General features: G+C 52.2%; 2 protein-coding genes and 1 long non-coding RNA gene across 4 annotated transcripts; 1 reads left to right on the forward strand and 2 right to left on the reverse strand.

Annotated features, from left to right (window-relative positions):
- The first annotated feature begins 1963 nt into the window (after positions 1–1963).
- LOC146542677 (uncharacterized) lies at positions 1964–4870 on the forward strand. The gene is made up of 4 exons (XR_014879841.1): positions 1964–2568; positions 3077–3222; positions 3449–3583; positions 3901–4870. It is a non-coding gene; the product is annotated as an uncharacterized LOC146542677 (long non-coding RNA).
- An 11162-nt stretch (positions 4871–16032) lies between these two features.
- Positions 16033–17300, reverse strand: LOC104916007 (uncharacterized). 2 transcript variants are annotated; one of them, XM_085209691.1, is made up of 2 exons: positions 17188–17300; positions 16033–16824 (listed from the first exon to the last, which is right to left on the reverse strand). In XM_085209691.1, exon 2 carries the CDS (start codon positions 16801–16803, stop codon positions 16033–16035), a length of 771 nt encoding a protein of 256 aa, XP_085065817.1. In that variant the 5' UTR covers positions 16804–16824; positions 17188–17300. The 2 variants fall into 2 exon arrangements, with proteins under 2 accessions (XP_085065817.1, XP_085065816.1); XM_085209690.1 differs by lacking the exon at positions 17188–17300 and having other exon boundaries at positions 16033–16420; positions 16550–16803.
- Positions 17301–19186: 1886 nt separating this feature from the next.
- LOC104916006 (uncharacterized) lies at positions 19187–20215 on the reverse strand. Its single transcript, XM_085210032.1, has 2 exons — positions 19964–20215; positions 19187–19864 (listed from the first exon to the last, which is right to left on the reverse strand). The coding sequence occupies exons 1-2, from the start codon at positions 20060–20062 to the stop codon at positions 19187–19189; spliced, it is 777 nt and encodes a 258-aa protein (XP_085066158.1). The 5' UTR covers positions 20063–20215.
- Positions 20216–20753: the final 538 nt, after the last annotated feature.

A 20753-nucleotide genomic window follows, 5' to 3' on the forward strand; every position in this document is an offset into this window, starting at 1 on the left:
CTCTGTCCTATTCCATTTGTGGGTTTCGAGCTGTGTTTTAACCACTGGTGGACTCAGCCAAGGCGTGAGAAGCACCAAGGATGGGTAAAAGGCAGGAAAATGCCCACAGCACTGCACAGAGGGGCTGCAAGGACTGCACTGGATTAATCTTGGGTGAAAACTGAGTGTTTGCGCTGAGCAAATGGCTTCAGACACAACTGCTGTGCTCAGTCAGCTCCAACAGCAGCACTGCTTTTCCAGCACAGAGGGTGATCCATACAAAGCCCCACAGAAATCTGCCTCTCTTTCACTAACATCTCTGCTATTGCACTGCTCAGGGTTTCCCCATTTGCGATATCAGGGCACTCTCCTGCTTCCCTGCAGCTCACCAGTACCCTCCTTGATTGCCCTTACCTTCTTTCTTATTAGCTGGTGCCCATCCTTATCACTAATTAGGCTCTAACGAGTGGCAGTGACCTGGCGAAGCTGGGTTATTAGCATGAAGCTAAATGAACTCCATGGGAGGTGAAGCTCATGTTTTAGCAGATGGGAAGCTGACCTGGGGAAGAGCTGACCTGGAGAAAGAGGACTTGGTGGTCCCTTTTGTGATGGAAGGCCATGAGCCAAGCCCACGAGCAACTGGAAATGGAATGGGAACACAGGCTCGATGCCACCAGAAGTCAAACTGAATATCAGTAATGACTTCTCCTGTCCTCAGCATCTATGATGTCAGCACAGGGCACTGCTCGGTGCCCCTCCTGGCCTCCAGGTTGTCCTCATTGCTCCCCATCCTGACACTGGGCATCGCTGTGCAGAGCTGAGCTCCATCTCTATGCACCCCCTGGGGGATTTATGGCCGTGAGTGTGACCCCCTGAGCCCCCTCACCCCACGGACCCCCCAGCTGGGCTGTACGATCCTACGTGCTGACGCTGCTGAGGGCTCAGCGAGTTGTGTTTGCTATCAGCGTGGCCATCCTGGTGGGATGAGTGACAGCGGTCAGAGCAGCTCAACCCCAACCCTGGGGACGCACCGCCGCTCGGTGGCACCTTGGTGGCAGCAGATGCCAGGGAGGGAAGGGCGGAAGGGAACCGGTCTGAGTGATTCACTGCAAATTTCCGCCTCGTTCCCAGGGCGGATGTGCGCTAATTGGGGCGGAGGGAAGAGCGCAGCGCTGGAGGAGCCATTGCCATGCGTGGTCCTCCAGTCCTCCTCCACAATCACATCCTGTGGTGCCCAGCCACCCCCCAGCAGACCCCACTTTGTGTCCAGAGCCAGGATAGCAGCCCACCTCCTCACTTTATCAGCACAGATCTTTTCCAGGAGCTGCCATGGACAACAAGGGCCAGGAGCACCACAGGCTGCTCTGCTTTGCACCCAAACCCACCATGGCACAGAACCCACAGCAACTTGCTGCCTCTCCCTTCATCCCACCAAGGCAAAATTTAGCTCCTCCACCGCTCTCTGCAGCTCATTAACAACCCACTTAATTGCAGAGGTGCCTCTCCTGGCTGTATCAACAGCCATTCGTGGGCGGCCTGGGCGGCCTCCACAGCCCCTCCTAGCCCAGACACGCCGAGCAGAGTGATGCACTGCATGATCTCACCTGGCTCCCCACCAGATCTATGGGTGCAATGGGAGCTGGCACAGCCTGCAGGGCAGGGAGGGCTCAGAGGGCCCCATGCAGGTGTGCACACCCGGGTTCATTGACTGCCCTCAGAACACACAGGAATGAGGGCAGGCTTCCTGTCCGTGTGCCTTGCTGCTCCTTGTGCATTGCTCTGCCCCCGTGAGCCACCAAGTGACTTTGCTGTGAGAGGGAGCTCACAGCTCACATTCAGACCGATGGCCTTGTTCAGCTGGGCTGGCATCACCCAGGTGTCCCCTCGTTGTCATCACCCCCAAGGACAGGCATCTCTTTGGTGTCCCCTCACTGCCATCACCTCCAGGGGCAGGAATCACTTCGGTGTTTCCTCACTGCCACCTCTCCCAAGGACAGGCATCACTCCAGCATCTCCTCACTGCCATCATCCTTAAGGACAGGCATCATTCCAGTGCCTCTTCACTGTCACCTCCCCCAGGGACCAGCATCACTCCAGTATCTCCTCACTGGGGCAGGAGTCATGTCGGTGTCCCCTCACTGCCATCACCCCTGGGGTCACGCACTGGACCATACAAAACCCATTTTTTTTCCCGCATAAAGTTACTTTCTCAATGACTTTTCCAAAGCTTTGGCCATTGCAAAACCCCACAGAGTCACTGCAATCATAAAAGAAAAAAACCCCCCCAAGGACCACCAAAAGGAGGCATCCAGCAACGAAGGAAACCTCCCAACAACTCTATTTTCCACGCAGATCCCAGCAGCCTCCCACCACCAGCAGAGCCCCGGGCAGCGCTCACAGCCACAGCTCCATGCTGACCTACATTTTCGTTCTCAGGTAAACACCGTCGGCAGGCAGGAGGCCGAGGGAGGCTCCGTGGGAAGGGAGCGATGCAGAACAGGACGGACCGGGGGAAATCCTCAGCCTTCCCTCCCACCCTTCCCTGCCAGTGCGATCTGCGCCCGTCAGCTGGTGGACGCGGGTGAGAGGGTGAGTGTGTGCAGTTCCCTTTGGCACTTGAAATAATGTGGTTTTTTTCTTTCTTTCTTTTTTTTTTTTTTTGCTTTTTTGGGGTCATTTCGGTCCTCCCCGCAGGGCTCGGGGCAGCGACCAAAGGCACAGCCTCACTTCTCCCTACAGCTGATTCCTTCCTCCCAATGAGCGCTGGAGATCGCTGCGGGAATGAGGCACTTGCAAATTTAAGCAGGGGAAGGGAGAGTGAAGAAACAAAGCAAATGAAGGTGGAAATGCCATAGACAGCAAGGGTGGGGGCTGCCTGGCTTTCAGCATCCAGCAAGGCGAGGTTTCTCAGCAAACAAATTTAGAGAGGCTGAAATGATCTTCCATTACTGGAGGACTGTCGTGAGTACTATTGGTGATAGGTGAATGGTTGGACTGGATGATCTTGAAGGTCTTTTCCAAACTTGGTGATTCTGTGATTCTGAGGGGAGAAGGCAGAACTACCTTGCTGTGTCCTGATGCTTTTCTCCCCTCCAAGACCAGCAGCATCGCTCCAACATGTCCAAGCTCATCAAAGCCATCACTGACATGATGGATGGCAGTGCCAGGAGGGGGAAGAAATCCGAGTCCTTCAGCAGGAGTGAGTTTAAGAAGCTGATCCAGCAGGAGTTTGCTCCTGTCAAGGTATCAACATGGGCATGGTGCTGGGTGACATCTGGGGTTGGTTGATGAGAGCTCCTGCAGTGCTCACTCCACATCCAGCTTTAGAGTGAGATATCCCAAATCGCTGATTTTCCCAGGGTTCAGCTGTTATTGTGACCCCCCCCCTTTGTCTTCCTCTGCCCTTGGGATGGGGGAACACAGCCCTCACTTCAGCCTGGGGGGGGTCTGATGGTCTCCTGTCCTCCAGAGGTCCTCCACTAGCAAGTACCACTACATCGGCAGCCCGCTGGATTCAGACACCGAGCCCATGAACAAGAAGGAGAGGGGCTCCTCCAAAACCTGTGTGTACTGAGGGCTGCTCCAGGGGCACGGAGAGGAGGAGGTAAGGAGGGGCAGCAGGAGGGAGGTGCGCTGCATTGCCTTGATGTGCAGGGACAGATCCATCTGGGGCAGTGTGTCTGTCCCCCACCCAATTTTACCTCCCTCAGAGAAAATGGGATGGAGCTTTGCCTCCTGTTGGGGAGGGGGATTCCAGCAGCCCTCATAAAGCCAACAAAGAGGCAAGGTGATGATTGGGTGCCAGCTCCATGCAAAGCATTGCATCTACCTGGGGTGGGCGGTGGATGGATGCGGTTTGGGGGTTGACAGCTTTAATGGGGTGCTCATGGGTGGCTGCCCCATGGAGTTTTCTCCCCACAGGATCCCTGATTTCCCCCGTGGACGAAGCACAGAAGCAGTGGGCTCAGTGTGATTGCGCAGCGGGGGGGACGTGAGGATGTGCCCCACTCCACATATTACCTCCATGAGGAAAACTTGACTCTGTCTCTCCTATTTCCTTTGTCCCAGTGCTCCACAGGTGTCTCTTTGGGATGCTTTGCAAATGAGGCTTCAAGATTTGGGGTGCTGGGGCCAGATTTGTAAATGTAACGGCGGAGCAGGGGCTGATGCATCAACCCTGTCCTCTGCCAGCTCCTAGGGCCTTAATGAGTAGAAAGTGAAAAATCACTACTCAGAAGGGTTGGAATGAGCCGTGCAATTAGTTGACTCAGGCTGTCCAGTACTAATGAATAAAGAGAGGCAATTATTCGGGGAAAATTAAAGGTCTGTGGCTAGGAGCTCATCTCCAGATGATTTGAAGTCGACAGTGACATTCCTGTGGGTTTGAGGGGACCAGAAATGCCCCTCAGCACTACACAGGAGGTTTCAGCCCCATCAGTGCAGCTAGCTTGCTTTCCCATTGAAAAAAAGGGAATCCCTGCCTTCTTCTCTATTTTAATTTTAATTTTAGGAAAGCTTTTGGTCTCTGTAATCACCCTGCAGAGGGAGGCATGGAGGATGGGGAGCGGGGCTGCCTTCCCCCTCTGTGCTCAGCAGAGGTGTTACTCCCCGTAGGGAAACCAGTAGAACAATAGTGAGGGAGGAGGGCTGGCACTACAGAGATTGATCAGGTCTGTAATGTTTGTATCTTCAATCTTCGTCTCTGAGCTTTTGGGAAGTCAGGGTTTGACACGTAGCTCCTGGTAAGGACTCACTTTGCAATCATTTAAGCACAAGGATGAATGTTTGCTGCAGTAAGATATTTCCCCAAGCCAACATGAGCAGGATTTGGTCCTTCAGCTCTTACTGTGCCCAAAGTGTAAATATCCCAAAGTTTTTTTTTGGTTTATTTTTTGCCCTTTTTTTTTTTTCATAAATGTTTGTAACACCTTAAAAAAAGGCAATAAAAGAGGTACAAGGGGAAGCTGTCTGCTTGCCGTGAGTCCCAGCAACCAGCAGCTCAATGCTGCAGTGCAAACACTATGGAGGTGGGGCAGCCCAATGGGGATGGGGCAGGAGCACAAAGCCCTGTAGGGTCCGGGGTGGTCTGGGGTTGTTGAGAAACCCTGGGTGCATGGCAATCAATGGGATGTGGAGAGGTTTTTGGGTTTTCTCTGTCACTTGGGGGGGAGGGCAGAGCTAAGAGAACTCAGCGGTGATCCACATCGACTGCAGCCAGAGCGTCACAAGGGCTGAAGGAGAGAAAGGCAGCCCATGCATGGCATGAACACGCATGGGAAGTGAGGATGGGGAGCTTAAGGAGACGCGGAGACAGGAGAGCTCTGGTACACATCGTGCTTTATTGTGCTGCTGGCACCCAGGCTGAGCGCAGCCTCATGGGGCAGCAGTGGGGACAGCAGTATTGCACTTCAGGAGTGGGGACACAGGAGAGGGGTCTCAGCCGGGTGCCCTGGGGAGTCAGAGCTCTGTGGGTGCTCCATCACTTCATCTTCTGCGAGGGCAGCTGGTGGATCTGCTGCTGCTGCTGCTGCTGCTGCTGCTGCTGGTGGTAGTGGTACTGGACCTGAGGCTTCCCGTGGCAGCTGGAGCCACCGGAGCTGTGACAGCCACCGCTGCCACCAGAGCTGTGACATCCACCACCACCAGAACTGTGACAGCCACCACTGCCACCAGAGCTGTGACAGCCACCACTGCCACCACCGGAGCTGTGACAGCCGCCACCTCCACCAGAGCTGTGACAGCCGCCACCGGAGCTGTGACAGCCGCTGCTCTGCCGGGTGTAGCGCTCCTGTGAGTGGCACTGGTCCTTGTCCTGACGGGAGCACATGGCTGAGTGCTGGGTGTCCTATGGAGAGAGGGGCTGTCAGGGGCTGCCACGTGTCCCACCACCCCACAGCTCCCCATGCCCTCCCCATTTGCAGCCCCAACCCACCAACGCTACCCAAGGTCTCTGGATCCCTTTGGAGGGCTCTGAGTCTGGTGGCCCCACACCCATCCATGGAGGATCAGGTGGATGCCACCTCCTCCCTTTCACTCTGCCATCCCAGAGCATCCAATGCTTGCCTTCAACCTATGCTCCATGTCGTCCCCAGAGAAGCTAAGCCCATGCTGCTAGACTTACCCAAGCTTGAGAAGAAGGCAAGAGGAGGGAATGACAATCTCCAGGACAGGGGCAGTTTTATAGAGGTCCCAGATCCCTCTGCCCGGAAATGAGACAGCTCTCTGTCACTGCCATCTATTAATTTCATCCCCAATCCTCATCAAACCGCCCTCTGTTTACATCTCCTGCCTGACTCATTGGAGATTGGTATCACTCCTTTTTTTATCTGTTTCCTGTGCCACATAAGTATCTAATTGGCAGCCTCACCTGTTCCTAATAGGGAAACCTGTGGGTGCCAGGGTTTCCAAAGGCTCATCTGTTTGGGGTTTGTTTTGTAAATCAAATCCAGGCATAATTACAGCCCCATCCTATGAGGCTCCACTCTCAGAGTCTAATCCCTGCTATTGAGGCGGCCCTGGATATATCCAGAACTAATCCAGGCACAAAGGAGTGTGGAGTTGTTCACTCTTCTCCATTGGGAAGCTTGAGCTCCATTGATCTGAACAAAGCTGCTTCACAGAACTGTGGGATGGTTTGGGTTGGAAGGGGCCCCCAGTGACCAAGCAGACCAATGCTGTGGATGCACTCCCCTGGTCAGGCTGATCAAAGCCTCATCCCACCAGACTTTGGGCACATCCAATGACAAGGACATCCATGAGCATCCTGGTCCAGGATTTCACCACCTCACGGTGAAATATATCTTCCTTAAACCTTATTCCTTTCTTAAGACTTCCCGGAATTGCTCTGGAAAGGTGTCCTAGGAGTTTAACAGTGGTCTTCTAGCTTCCCTCCCTGGGCTGTGAGTTTCCCCCAAAGGCACTGAGCTGCCAGAAGGCACTCTTAGCGTTGGCTGGAAGCCTTGCTGTCACCACAAGGGGTCTCCAAGCAAAGCCCCCAACTCCTATCTGACAAAGACCCACTATTTCCATCATCTTCACCATAAGGATGGGAAACACAGATAAATTTAGAAGTGGGAGGGTAGAACCCCCTGGACTATCTGAGCTGAAAGCTGATGTCTTCCCCAGAAAGACTTCAGCTGTTCTTATCTCATGCACTGGGCACTGTTAGTGCTGCTGAGCTTTGGCCCTTTCCTGGAAGCTGCTGGGCAGATGCCCACTGGTGGGTGGGAGCTCCTGGCTGCTGTGTTCCACACGTGGCCCAGCCTGAGCTGGGTGGGATGAAGGGTGAAGTGATGGTCCGTAGGGTGTGAGCGGCTTTGCATCCGATGGGTGATGTCCATCCCAGTGGCTCCTGGAGCTGTCCCTTATCTGAGGGGTCAGTGGGTGGGAGGGTGGCAGAGCTCAGAGTATGAAATGTGGGTTGTGGGTTCTTCCTTAGCTCGCCACTGAAGACATACAAATCCACGTAGAAACTGCTGGCAGAGATTGTGAGGAGCAATTAGCAGCGAGCTGGGCGGGCACCACTGGGAGCTGCAAGCAGATCCATGCAGCTGTCAGAGCACTGAAGGGCTCCTGTGCATCCCTTCCACTACCCCAAGTGATGCCCCGTGACTGCAGCCTGAGAACAAATGCATTTCTGTGCATTTCTTTGCATTGCTTGAGCCTTGTGCAATCTGTTTTTGTCTTTTCCAGAAGGTGTTAGTGGCAGGCTCATCTTGTCCAGGTCAGGGGTGATGTACCGTGCAGGAGAATTTATTGCTTTTTGGGTGGTGATGTCATTCATGTAGTGAGAAAGGACACACAGAGGCATTCAGTGTAACCATGCACGAGGTTTCATAACTGTGTTTTCCTTGCAGTTGTTGGCCTCTCCCACCTGTCAGTTCAGCTTTTAGTTAAGAGCAGAAACGGCAGCAACATGGAAGCAAAGACGCCTCTGTCCTTTCTTTATTATTGTGGTTATAGGAAAAGGGCAACATTAATATCTGGAAACAACCAAATAATCCAAGAGGTAAAGGAAAGGAATGTCAGAACGTATGGCTAGCAAACACTTAAGGGGTTTTCTTGGGATTTTGAGGCATTGCTGCTGGTTCTGGTCACATGGAACAGGCTGTGGTTTATGGCTGCACTCCAGCTCCTTTTCAGCCTTTCGAAGGGCTGTGAGACCTTTGGGTGGGCTGCTTCCAGTCCTGGTTCCAACTCCCAGCTCTCAGTCCTAGTCCCATCTCCCAGCTTCCAGTCCCATCTCCCAGCTTCCAGTCCCATCTCCCAGCTTCCAGTCCCAGCTATGGAACCCCTTTCCTGGTGTCTCCCTGCCTTTCCAGCAGCACTGCCACATTCCATGTGCACAGAGAAATGCATCCCCCTGTTAAGATATATGACATTACCAACTCCATAGACCCAACATTCCACCAAAACCCAGCTACATCCCTTGTGTATGAATGAGAAAATGAAGATGGGGAGCTTAAGGAGACGCGGAGACAGGAGAGCTCTGGTACACATCGTGCTTTATTGTGCTGCTGGCACCCAGACTGAGCGCAGTCTCATGGGGCAGCAGTGGGGACAGCAGTATTGCCCCTCAGGAGTGGGGACACACAGGAGAGGGGTCTCAGCCGGGTGCCCTGGGGAGTCAGAGCTCTGTGGGTGCTCCATCACTTCATCTTCTGCGAGGGCAGCTGGTGGATCTGCTGCTGCTGCTGCTGCTGCTGCTGCTGCTGCTGGTGGTAGTGGTACTGGACCTGAGGCTTCCCGTGGCAGCTGGAGCCACCGGAGCTGTGACAGCCACCGCTGCCAGCGGAGCTGTGACATCCACCACCACCAGAACTGTGACAGCCACCACTGCCACCAGAGCTGTGACAGCCACCACTGCCACCACCGGAGCTGTGACAGCCGCCACCTCCACCAGAGCTGTGACAGCCGCTGCTCTGCTGGGTGTAGCGCTCCTGTGAGTGGCACTGGTCCTTGTCCTGACGGGAGCACATGGCTGAGTGCTGGGTGTCCTATGAAGAGAGGGGCTGTCAGGACGTCCTGCTTCTGCCTTGCCATGGAAAAGGAATCTGGAAGTTTTATTTATGCGCTCCTCCCAACTCCCACAGCCTCCAAACCTCAGAATCACAGAGCCATACAACAGGGTTGGGAAAGACCTTCATGATCCTCAGGACCATCAGCCTGCCTTACTGAGTGCAGTCAGATAACTTGACGTTAGCACATCACCAATCTGCAAAGCAACTCCCAGCACCTCTCCCCTTCTCTGCACTCTGCTTTCCTGCAGCATTCCCCCTTTGCTCCCTCATCAGCCCATCTCCCCATCAGGAGCACCCACAGGGCAGCCCAGAGCTCAGCCTTCTCCCAACCCTTCTGCCTCCATAGAGGTTTGACTGCTGCCCTTACCGCACTTCTCTGCAGTGAAGGGACGCGGAGATGATGAGGCTCTCTGGGACCACAGTGCTTTTATACCTTTTACCCACTCCGGAAGTGGAACACCTCCCCATTGCAGAACTCTATCTGCTTATTTCATTCATCAAAGATTTTTTTTTCTTTTTTTTTTTTTTTCCTTGCCTCCCCACTCTTTGGGTTGCTGTATGACTCACCGTGGCTGCGCTGGGTATCGCCTCTCTGCGTTCGTTCATTCCTGTGCTGCAGAGATGTTTAATTGCCAACCCTCCCTTTGCTGAGCCCCACTGGGGAGTGTGGGTGGCCCTGATTTCCACAAGATGTTTTGGTGTTCACTGCAGCTGGGGAGCACTCTGCCTTTAGTAGGGGAATAATCACAGAATCATTGCACACAGCTATGGAAAGGTCTTGAGGTGCTTTCCATGCCCATAAACCCATGAATGTGTCCAGAAGCACCAACAATGCCTTCTGTACTGCAGACAGCTCTACCCAAAGAGAGGTTTGAGTACAGCCACTGTCAGATGCTTTCTGCCAAAGTCAGCCAAAATGGGACATAACTGGAGAGAAAAAGAGAAAGGGCAGCTCCTATGGAGCTTTGTGTGGTCAAAAAGGTCTCTGCTGCTGTGAGAAGGACGAAAACAGGAATTAGGAATCCAGTTTGGTTCCTATTTTTGGAAGGTGATTCAGTTTGGTTGACTTTTGGCCCGTGGCTGATGGTGGGGTGTTGGTGTTGGTGGCTGTTGGAGGCCATGAGTGGAGCACCCATGAGTGCTGCCCCCGGGACTTTCCCTAAACCTGTAGCAACATCATTTATGGAGCTCTTTTCTCCGCTCCCCAATTACCCTGTAATTTGGCAACAAACCCAAAGGTTGTTTAGACCCACAGGAGCCTCAAGGCCAGGCACCAGGGCTAATTGCAAGCAACGATCTGAGATATTCCTTGCACCTTCCCTACACCTCTGGTGGGCATTGGGGCTGTGCTTCACATCACGGGTCCCATGTTGTCCTTTCTGTAACTATTCCCAGGAGGTATTTTAGGTATTTTATATTTATTATACAGGTAGTAAATGCAAGACTAAAAGCAATAATGCAAGCAGACAGCAGGAATAAGAAACTGCTCAGGTTTTGTCAATGCAAAAGTACTTGGAAAGCATGGAACCACCAGCAATGTCATAGTAGTTCATGGAAGTGCCCATCCAGCCTAATGCCAGCTCCTGTAAGGGGGACCTGGTGCCCAAACCTTTGGTTTTGAGATCCTGAGTGGTTCCCAGCACCAGAAAGCCTCTGACACATTCACTGCTGCTGGAACGTGGAGGGTTTTTAGAAAGGCGGAGGGCAGGGCTGTGTTAATGAATGAGGCATGCAACCCAAATGCTTCTTTTGTAATGCTTAATTGCTATTACGAGCTAAAACAGCGTCAGGGCAAACCGTACTCAGGTTGGATCCCTTCTTTTTTTATTTTTATTTATATTCTGTTCACTCATCAGAAGCAGAAATATAATAAATATTCTCTGTGAAAAAAATGCATTCAACGCAATTTGTTGCTGCGGGCTTCGTGCTGTGCTCAGCTCCTCCCATCTCTGTCGATCTGATGCTGTTGGGGGTCAGCAGCCCTGAGCACCTCCAGGTCCTGTGCATGTCCATCTCATGGGAACAGGGCTGCAGTTGGGCTGAAGGCAGAGCTGGAATCAGTGGCTCTTCCAACCAATGTCTATCCCCACACCAATGGTGGATGCCTGTGAGCATCGTGACACACTTGGGAGTCATCTTATCAGGGCAACAACCATTTATGTCACAAACGGCAAGAGCAGACCAATAAATTACACAATTTGGTTTAATTACCTGTTGAGAATGAATTTATCAGTTCATCTCGTACCACCGGCATCGCACAACACCCCTGGGCAGCCCAAGGCTCTCCAAGCACTGCTCAGAGGGGTTCTGGAGAGGCTGCCCAGGGGTTTGGCACTGGGAGGAGGGATTTCAACCTCCATCATGGCCCTAGAGGAGTGCTGTGGCCATAGAGTGGTCCCGAAGGCTTGAGTGTCACAGCCAATGGGGTTTCAGTGGGAGATTTGGGGTCTGCAACTCAGTGGGAAGGTGACACGGGAGGGGCTGTGGCTGTGTGAGCCAGATGGCATTTGTACATCTCCATTCTTCTTTACTTCATTAGGAGACCCTGAAGGAAAGGATGGCAGTGCCTACTCCTCAGCTCTGTGCTAATGGTGTGGCCTGTGGTGCCATGATGTGAAAGAAAAATCATGAACGCAAAAGTCTCATGTGCTGCAAATTGCAATGGATCATTTATTGTCAAAGATGGATAGATAGAACACAGAACACCGCGCCAGCGTGAACACGTGCAGTACATTTCTGGTGCCCACAGATAAACCCATCAGAGATTCAAGACTGACCAAGGCGGGGGAGGAGGGGAGGGAAGAGAAATTATGTTTTATGAGTGCTGGGAGACATGCAATGATTCCTGAACTTGTGCAGGACAGCAGGTAATATTCTGGTCACTTCATATTTGAGGACACTTGATAAATTTGCTGTTGGCAATCTTGTGGCTTTCCATGGCAGGATCCCCCGCTGCTCCCATGGCATCCAGATCCACTGCTCCCATGGCATCCAGACCCACCACTGCTCCTGTGGCATCCAGATCCACTGCTCCTATGGCATCCAAACCCACCACTGCTGCTATGGCACCTGGATCCACTGCTCCCATGGCACCCAGAGCCCCCGCTGCCCCCTCCACACCCCTCACTGCTGTGGCATGAGGACTGCTCCTGTCGGTGGCACTGGTCCTTGTCCTGGCGGGAGCACATCTTCGCAGACCTGCAGGAAAGACCATCACCTTTGAGTCTTGCAAAGGCAAGATTATGGATCAAGAACAGATGCTTATTATAGGCCTGGCTCTTGGAATATGGATTAAAATTAGCAGTGCTCATTGCCCTCCATGCCCTCTCTTGGGCAAATCTTTTACCTCAGTGCTTAGCAAAGACAGAAGGTAGATGTTAAAGCACTCAGGATGAGTGAGAAGTGGTAGCCAGACAGGATCTAGAGCTTGACTGGAAGATTCTCACCATCGGCAGTCTGAAGCAGTAAATTCTGAGTTTTCCTCACTTCTCTCTATTATTTACATACAGGAGAAGATAAGGAAGACATAAGGAATAAGCAAATGCATCAGAGAGAGAAGTGGGGACGAGAAGGGCAAGAGAAGGCCAAGAATTTGAGATAGGGACAAAGCTGGAGAGCACGTAAAGCACAGCACTGTGAGGAGCCAGACTTACTCTGTTCAGTGGGAGCACAAGAGGAGAAGTGAAGATGTGAGAATGAAGAGAAATGGTTATGAGGTCTTTTATAGGGAGCTGGAGTTTTTCCTCCGGAAACAAGGTGAGCTCCAGCAGGGGAGACTCAGTGGTTCACCACCGTGGGTGCTTTGCTAATTGGAGTTTTTCCTCTCTTGTTTTGACTCACCCTGTCACGAATGGATCAATATCCTGTCTTTGGGATCACCATTCCTTGTGTTACTCCATAAAAATGCTAATTGCCCTCCACGCCTCCTGTTCATGTGCAGGGATGGGAGGTTCTGGATGGGCTTGCTGCATTCCCCTGAAGTATCCGCCTAACACGAAGCTGCCATGAGCCCACGTGAGAAATGTGAACACATAGGAATGAGGGAAATGGGGTGGGATGTTGGATACGGGATCCTCTGAGCTGCCAAGGAATCCAGCGAATAAAAGGGGCCTGAAATCAGCGAAGAACTACATGGTGATGTGTAGGAAAAAATGAGCGTGTTTCAGCAGCCTAAGAAAAAATTATGTAGGTTGTGAGTGGGCGAAGGAGGCAAAGGGAGTTAGGAATGCAGGTATGAGCACACGATGGGAGGTGAGTGCAGAGATGTCCTGTCAATGAGAACATCCTGCAGTGACCCCGGGGCAGCAGGGCCAGCCCTGGTGGGTTATGAAAGGAAAGGAGAGGCCTATGGGGTCAAAACCCATCCCTGAGGTTTGGGGCTTTGGGGTGGGAGGCTTTGAGGCAAACTCCCACTGGACGCAGTTGGAGTGATGGGAATGGGGCATGCAGGCAATAGGATCTCAACTGGGGCATGGGAGTAGGATAAGAGAATGTATTTCTGAGTAAAACAGTGAAGAAGCACTAAAAGGAGTGCTGTGATATTGTTAACTCAGTCCTTCTGACCTGAAGGAGAGCCTTTAACCTAAACAGAGGGAATTGAAAGTCGTATGGGAGACAGAGAGCATCCAAACAGGAGGGTCAGACATCCATCCCATCCCTGCAGTGGGATGCTGGGACAATTCCCAGTATCGATACTGGTCCCCTTTCTCCACTTTTAACTGTATTAAAAGAGGGAAGGAATGTATTGTGATGTTTCTGGGCTCTTCCCTCTGTCCTCCATCCCCACCTGTAATGGGGATCCTTGTCACTGCCCATTTGGAGCTCTGCTTTGGGGAGGAAAGTGGCTTTCTGCCTACAGAGAGCACCAGGCCTGATCCCAGCCAGGACTCTAGAGGCCACTGTGATATTAATAATAGCACAGATTGAACTGAAATGAAACAGAGCTTGGGAGATTCATCACTGACCCACGGAGCTGAATCACCACTTTGCAAAGACCCATGAGCAGATCGGAAGCTGTCTGGAGATATTTCACAAACAGCAGAAGAATGAGGATTCTTGTGAAACTAGTATTCACAACGGGGCACTAATTACACCCCAGATCATCCAGATGGTGACAAACATGTTTATCACTTCTCTTGACGATAGAACACAGCAGGGAGGATGCTTAGACATTGCAGACCCATAGTCCTGACCCCATGGTGGGTGCCTGTGACCCACACAGGTATCAGGTGTGCAGCACCTGAGTTTTGGGAGAGGCTTCCCTGAGTCCCTTCGTGTTGTCTAGAAGTTGTTTCCATGCATAATTTGTTCCTTTTTTTTTTTTTTTTTAAATGAAAGAAATTGCAATTGTCTTAATACGAGTCTCAGCAGCTGGGTTTGGACCATGGTTTCTGAGTAGTTTGTATGTGGCCGTGATCCTTCTGTATTTCAGTTATTGGTTTTCTGATGATGAAGATGACGAATGAAGTACAGAACAAGTGTGGGACCTTGGGAAAATCTGTGGGAAACCTCCAAATTTCTCACTGATTTTTGCCTTGGAGGGAGCAATCCTCCAGCCCTCCTTATCCTTTCCCAGCAGCACCAGAGGGATACAGAGGTGGATTTGGATGCTGTGGCTGCAGTCCTTGGAGCAGTACTTGGTTTGGGGACTGTGTGCTCTGTAAGGTGTCCCAGCATCACCTTCACATGAGGAAAAGCCCAGTGAGGAGGGCTGCATGTTAAGAGATCCATGTATGCATACATAAAAACGCCAGCCCAGGAAGTGGTACCTGTATTAACTTCTTTTCCTCTCCATGTCGTGCTGCAGGGAAATCTCCATTACTGCTGCTGGGTAGCTGGTTCTGTGATGTGTCACATCCTGCAAGCTGGGGCAGGCAGGAGGCCGGGGCTGGGGACCATGGAGGATGGAGGCTCTGGGTTGGGTGAGGTGCAAGGATCCACCTGGAGCCACCTGGAGTCCCCTGAGAGCCACTTGCAACCACCTGGAGTCCCCTGGGAGCCACCTGGAGACACCTGGAGTTCTCTAGGAGCCACTTGGAGCCATCTGGAGTCCCGTGGGAGTTGCTTGGAGCCATCTGGAATACCCTAGGAGTCACCTGGAGCCTCCTGAGACGCAGAACCGTGAGTCACCGACACATCCCTGCTGTGTTACAAGGATCCTCCCAGAGAGCTCCTCCTCACCCCACCAGCCCTAGCCCTACTGGGACCTCAGGGTCTTCTGCCCAGTTACAGAGATCCAATTCCCCCTCAGTGTCAACCACTGCTATAATTTGAAATTTCCTTTGACTTGTGTTCCTGGCCAGGTCGTTCCCATTCTTCCCCCAGGACAAAGGCTCCATCTCCTTCAGCATTCCCTCTGGCTCTGCCTTTGCTCCCAATTCCTTTCCTGATCTTTTCCCCAGAACTGATTTTGGAGGCTTGGCGATGTAAATCAAACTGTGCCCGCTGCTCTCTCAGGGAATTAAATGATGTGTCAAGAAGAACCTTTCATTTTTACCTCTCTGATGCAGTCTATGTGGTTTCTTAAATATTAGTATATTAGTATTTAATTGCTGGGTTGCACAGAGTCCGTAACAAAAGCTGTTGGCTCCATCTCAGCAGGAAGCAGTGCCTTAGGAACAACTTGGCACCAAGTGAGACTGACCAGGAATCTCCAAGCCAGGGAGAGTGGGGATGCTGCAGACTTCAGCTCCCACCACAAGAAGGGGCAGAAGCAATTTAAAGAGACAGAGAGATGATTCGAAGAGTAGAAAGCATTGATACGAGGTGGTCATGAGCTGTATTTTTTTATTGTCTCTGTACCAGCCATGAAAGAACGAAGGGAGGTGAATCAATCACAGCACGAGGGTATTGCAGTATTACATGACTCACAAAGACAAGGAAAACACTTGGCATTGCACACTGAGACAGTGGGTTACGTCTTCAAATCACATCACGAGCAACATGACAGGAAGAGTGGAAATCTCCAAGGACATGTGGAACACCAGGGCAACACTATGAGAAGTTTTTCACTCATCCCCACTCTTTGCATCCCTTACTTTATCTTCCGGGCTGGTACCTTGCAGACCTGCTGCTGTTGCTGGCGGGGGATGCACTTGGCCGTGGGCACTTGCTGCACAGGGGCTGGCATGGGGCCGCACTGTGGGATGCACTGCACCGGCTCACTGCACTGTGGCTGCTGAACTGAACTGTGGCATCCCCCTCCGGAGGAGCCCTGGCACCGTTCGGAGCACACCGACCTCCCATAGCCCTGGCATCCTCCAGTTGACCCATAACTGTAGGTGGGTCTCCTGACACAGCTCGAACCACCACCTCCATGGCACGAACCCGAGGACCCCTGGCACCTCTCAGAGCACACCGACCTCCCATAGCCTTGGCATCCTCCAGTTGACCCATAGCTGTAGGTGGGCCTCCTGACACAGCTGGATCCGCCACCTCCATGGCACGAACCTGAGGACCCCTGGCACCTCTCGGAGCACACTGATCTCCCATAGCCCTGACATCCCCCCGTTGACCCATAGCTGTAGGTGGGTCTCCTGGCGCAGCTGGACCCTCCACCTCCATGGCACGACTCAGCAGTGGTGTAGCCTTGGCATCTCTCAGAGCAGACCGGCTGCCGGTAGCCGTAGTGCCGGTAGTTGTGCCCTCTCATGCCCTCCACGCCTTCGCCGTCGCACCGTGAGGAGCAGCAGTTGTTGTAGCCATAACGGAACGGTGTGCGCCGGGTGTCCAGCCAGGACCCAGCAGGGTCATACCAGGTGGAGTTCAGGTTGAAGTAGGACTCTCTTCCGGAGGAGTAGATCATGTTGGAGTTGCAGGGAAATACCTGAAAAACACAGATAGGTCTTCATTTCCACATCCACTCTTTTTATTTAGCTTCCCATGCATAGCCCAGCCCTGCTTGTCATCAAGACCGGATCTGAAAGACATTCTCGCTATCACCCAATATTTCCAAATCCTCTTCCTGACCTTGCACTGATTTTTTAATCTCCCGGCATAGAAGCAGCCATAAGGTGCTGCAGCACACAGTGGAACTGCTGAAAATCCCACACCCACATTCCCCAGTAGCTTCCCCTCTGCTTAGCCCCTGGTTAAGTGCAGTCCAAAGGAAGGCTCTTGTGTCCCCACTGCATGACCTCCTGCATCCCAACCACCTCAAACCTATCCCAGATGCTCTGAGCTGCCTTACCCAAGTGATGAGGGAAGGCAGACGCAGACCAGGGGAGCAGATTGTGAGAGGCAAAGGGACGGAGCTCTTTTATAGGGTTACAGATCTTCTCCCTGTAAATGAAACACACTGCAGGAACGAGGACTAAATTATTTATTGACTAAACATCCCTTCCATTTGGATGCTGTTCCCAGGACTTGGCATGTTCTGCTTGACTCATGATTCTTGATAAGTATCTCTTAATTATACCACAGTTACTGAGAAGTGCACATAAAGGAACTGCAGTGCTCAAGCTCATATGGGCTCTATGAGGCAGGTAATAACGCACTTATTGCCCAGCTGAGAGAACCGAGACACTGAGTGGAGGCTGATGGGTGACCAATGAGTCAGGAGCCTTCATGCGCACAGTGTTTCTGCCCTGGCATTCCCTCTACTCCCCATAGGGGCACCTCCAGGTGCCTGAAGGACAAATAGGGACTGGGAACAGCCAGCACTGAGTCACTGAGAGCAAACCATGCCGATGGGTTTGGTGTTGAAGGGACTGATTTTGTGGATGGGGAGTGAAGTGGATGGAGCCCCTTCCATTTCTTCCCGGCTCTGCAGTGCCCTTGGTAATCCCAGCTCTGGGCAGAGGTTCCCGTAGAGCTGTGATGGGAGGAGGTTGGGAAAAACGAATGGACTCAGGGAGGGATTTTGGAAGTTAAAGCTTCAGTGGAAGTGGGATTTCCTTGGAGATAAAAATCAATCATGGTGGTTTTCTGCCTAAAGTAAATGTGTTTTTTTTCCCTCCTCTGGTTTTCCTTGGGGTTGCTAGGGACATTTGGGGCTGTGACTGGGGGCAATACGAAGAAAGAACACTGTGTATGAATGCATTCAGGGAAAGATTTGCTGGTAAAGCAGCACACTAACAGTGGGTGAAGAGCCGGATTGTGCTTCCACAGAGTGAAAGCATTCCTGGCATGCACAGACACACCTCACGTGCTGGGACACATGCCTAATTATCATGATTAACATTTCCATGATGGATGGCGTCCCGGTGTGGTGTTACTGCCTGGTTAATGGGGTGGTAGCAACACGGGGAGCAAACAGCTGGTACTAGGGTCACTCAGTGGTGGGGTGTGTGACGGACCATGGGGAGCTCTATCCATCGCCCCTCTGGTGGGTACCACCATGCAGGGGAGTACACAGCACACAGCTGCAGCTCAGCCCAATGAAACAGCCGTAGTTGGGGCTGAGGTCCTCATGTGTGAACTCAGATTCTGTTTTCCACTTAACAGATTTCCTTATGAGAACCGTAATGACTTTTAATATCTGTTCATCGTAATGTTGGGGGTAAAAGAAGAAGGAACCAAGACCAAAATTCAGTGGAATTTTGTCAACTTTATTATTGAATACACAGGGAGAAAGTCAACTTGCAAGAGTCTCCGCTGCTCCTGCCCTCACAGTGTGTGCCTTTTTCCAACCCTTGTTTGGAACAGTTCTGAGATTATGATGCACTGAAGCTGTGAGAGAAAGAGCACTTGTTATCAGCTGCCTGCACCTCCTGGTGTTCATCCATCATCTGGATGCTTGTCTTCCCCCCAGGGGGGAGCCCCAGGAGCAAAGTAGGGCTGGGGTGATTGAGGTCTGTTCTTTGGTGGAGAAAACCCCTGGGAATTTCATAGCATTGTGGAATGGTTTGGGTTGGGAGGGACCTTAAAGATTAACAGATCCAACCCCCTGCCATGGGCAGAACACCTCCCACCAGGTCGGGCTGCCCAGGGTTCCATCCAGCCTGGGCCTGAGCACCTCCAGTGATGGGGCATCCACGTCTTCCCCAAGCAGCTGTGCCTGGAACTGGATTTAGAGTGTTGGTGCCATCACAAAGCAGGGGACCATGTCCCTGAAATCCTCGAAGTGTGCAGAGCAGCAGCCAGAAAGCAGAAGTGGCAGCACCAGCAGCTTGGGCAAAAAGCAGAGCACCTCCACGCCGAGCTTGGGGGCAACAGTGTGGAGCAATGCGCTGGCGTGGGACCCCTCCTCATTTCTTATGCTGAAAGGGTGGCAAGATCTGCACTTGCTTGCACTGGTGCTGGCCAGGATGCTGTGGCAAGGGCACAGCAGTGGGGCAGCAGTGCTGGACAGGAGGATGGCAGTGCTGGACAGATGGACGGCAGTGCTGGACAGGAGGACGGCAGTGCTGGACAGATGGACGGCAGTGCTGGACAGGCGGATGGCAGTAGGGGATGGAGGGACAGCGGTGCTGCAAGGGTTGAGGATGCAGTGTGATGGGCTCCTCGGAGGGACACTGCTCCACTCTTCTGCGGGGCTTAATGCAGCCATGGTCCTCGCTCTGCAGTGGTGGTCGGTACTGCTGCAGTGGCCGGCGGTGGATTTTCACTGGTGGGCAGACGGGCTGCACAGGGCTCACCTCCACCCGCCGTCGGGGTTTACCACAATCCCAGCTGTGCTGTGCTGGGCAACAGCCGCGGGGCGGGCAGGGCTCTATGGGTTGGCAGCCCTGTGGCACGCTCTGGCAGGACCCCTCGATGTCGTGGCTGAGGCTGCTACGGTCGTGGCATGGAGACAGATCTGGGATGCTCACGGGGCTGTCATGGCAACCGCAGGTTGCATCATCGTTGCAAGCATCCAAATCGTCTTCGCCCTTACGGTACTGCATCGTGCAGCAGAGATGGCCAAGCCCTCGGGGATAAACAGGCTGGGAAAAAGAAAACAATGGAGTTTTGCATTTGGGGGCTGTTTCTATGCAAAAATTAGGAATCTGAGACAGCAGGGGGAATCCAACTCACCCTGTGACCGCTGGCGTGTGGCTGAGCAGTGTCCAAGTCCTGAGGACCGCGCCGGAGCCAAAAGCTTTTATATACAGTTGTGTTCTCCTGGCAGTGAGACATGCCATGGGAATTAATAGCTGAGCACTGAGTGCCACTTCTGCATGGTTTTTTTTTTCTTTTTTTTTTTTTTTTCTGGCACTTACTGTTGGATTAATCACCTGCAATTAGCATCTCCCTTGCTGTAATGTCAGCGTAGCTCTTTGCATATGCATTGGCCATTATCTAATTAGTTCTCCCATCGGTCATGCTCAAATAGGCTGTTACCTAATGTACGTCAGATGGGATATGGGATAAGGATACCTGGAATGCCGTGATGCTGACTGATGTTGCCAGAAAGTCTCGTGGCAGTGGAAAACCCACCAGTGGGAATGGGGGTCCCACATCCCACACTCAATTGCCTGCCCTGGAATGGGATGTTGGAGCAATGTGCAAATGGTGATGGGTTTCCATGGGGAGGGTTCAAAGAAGGTAAAGATTAACCCACCCTAGAAAACGAATAACCTTGCCAAAACAAATGGCTTTTTATTATTAATATATTTTTTTTTCCAAAGGAAAATTTGGAAAAAGAATGAATTCTTCTTTTATTAATGTCTGCTTGATTTTTGCACTCTGTTTCAGCCTACCTGGTCACCCCTAAGCCCTGTGGCAGTGGAGTGGGCTTTCACCCCAAGCCACTCTTTGGGTTTTTCACCCACTCTGGGAAATAAGCACTGGTGCTGCTCAACACCAGTGAGGATTTTCTGCCTTTTCATCCCA

The sequence above is a fragment of the Meleagris gallopavo genome, chromosome 27 (genome assembly GCF_905368555.1).
Source record: "Meleagris gallopavo chromosome 27, MGAL_WU_HG_1.1, whole genome shotgun sequence".
In the NCBI taxonomy this organism is placed as follows: Eukaryota; Metazoa; Chordata; class Aves; order Galliformes; family Phasianidae; genus Meleagris; species Meleagris gallopavo.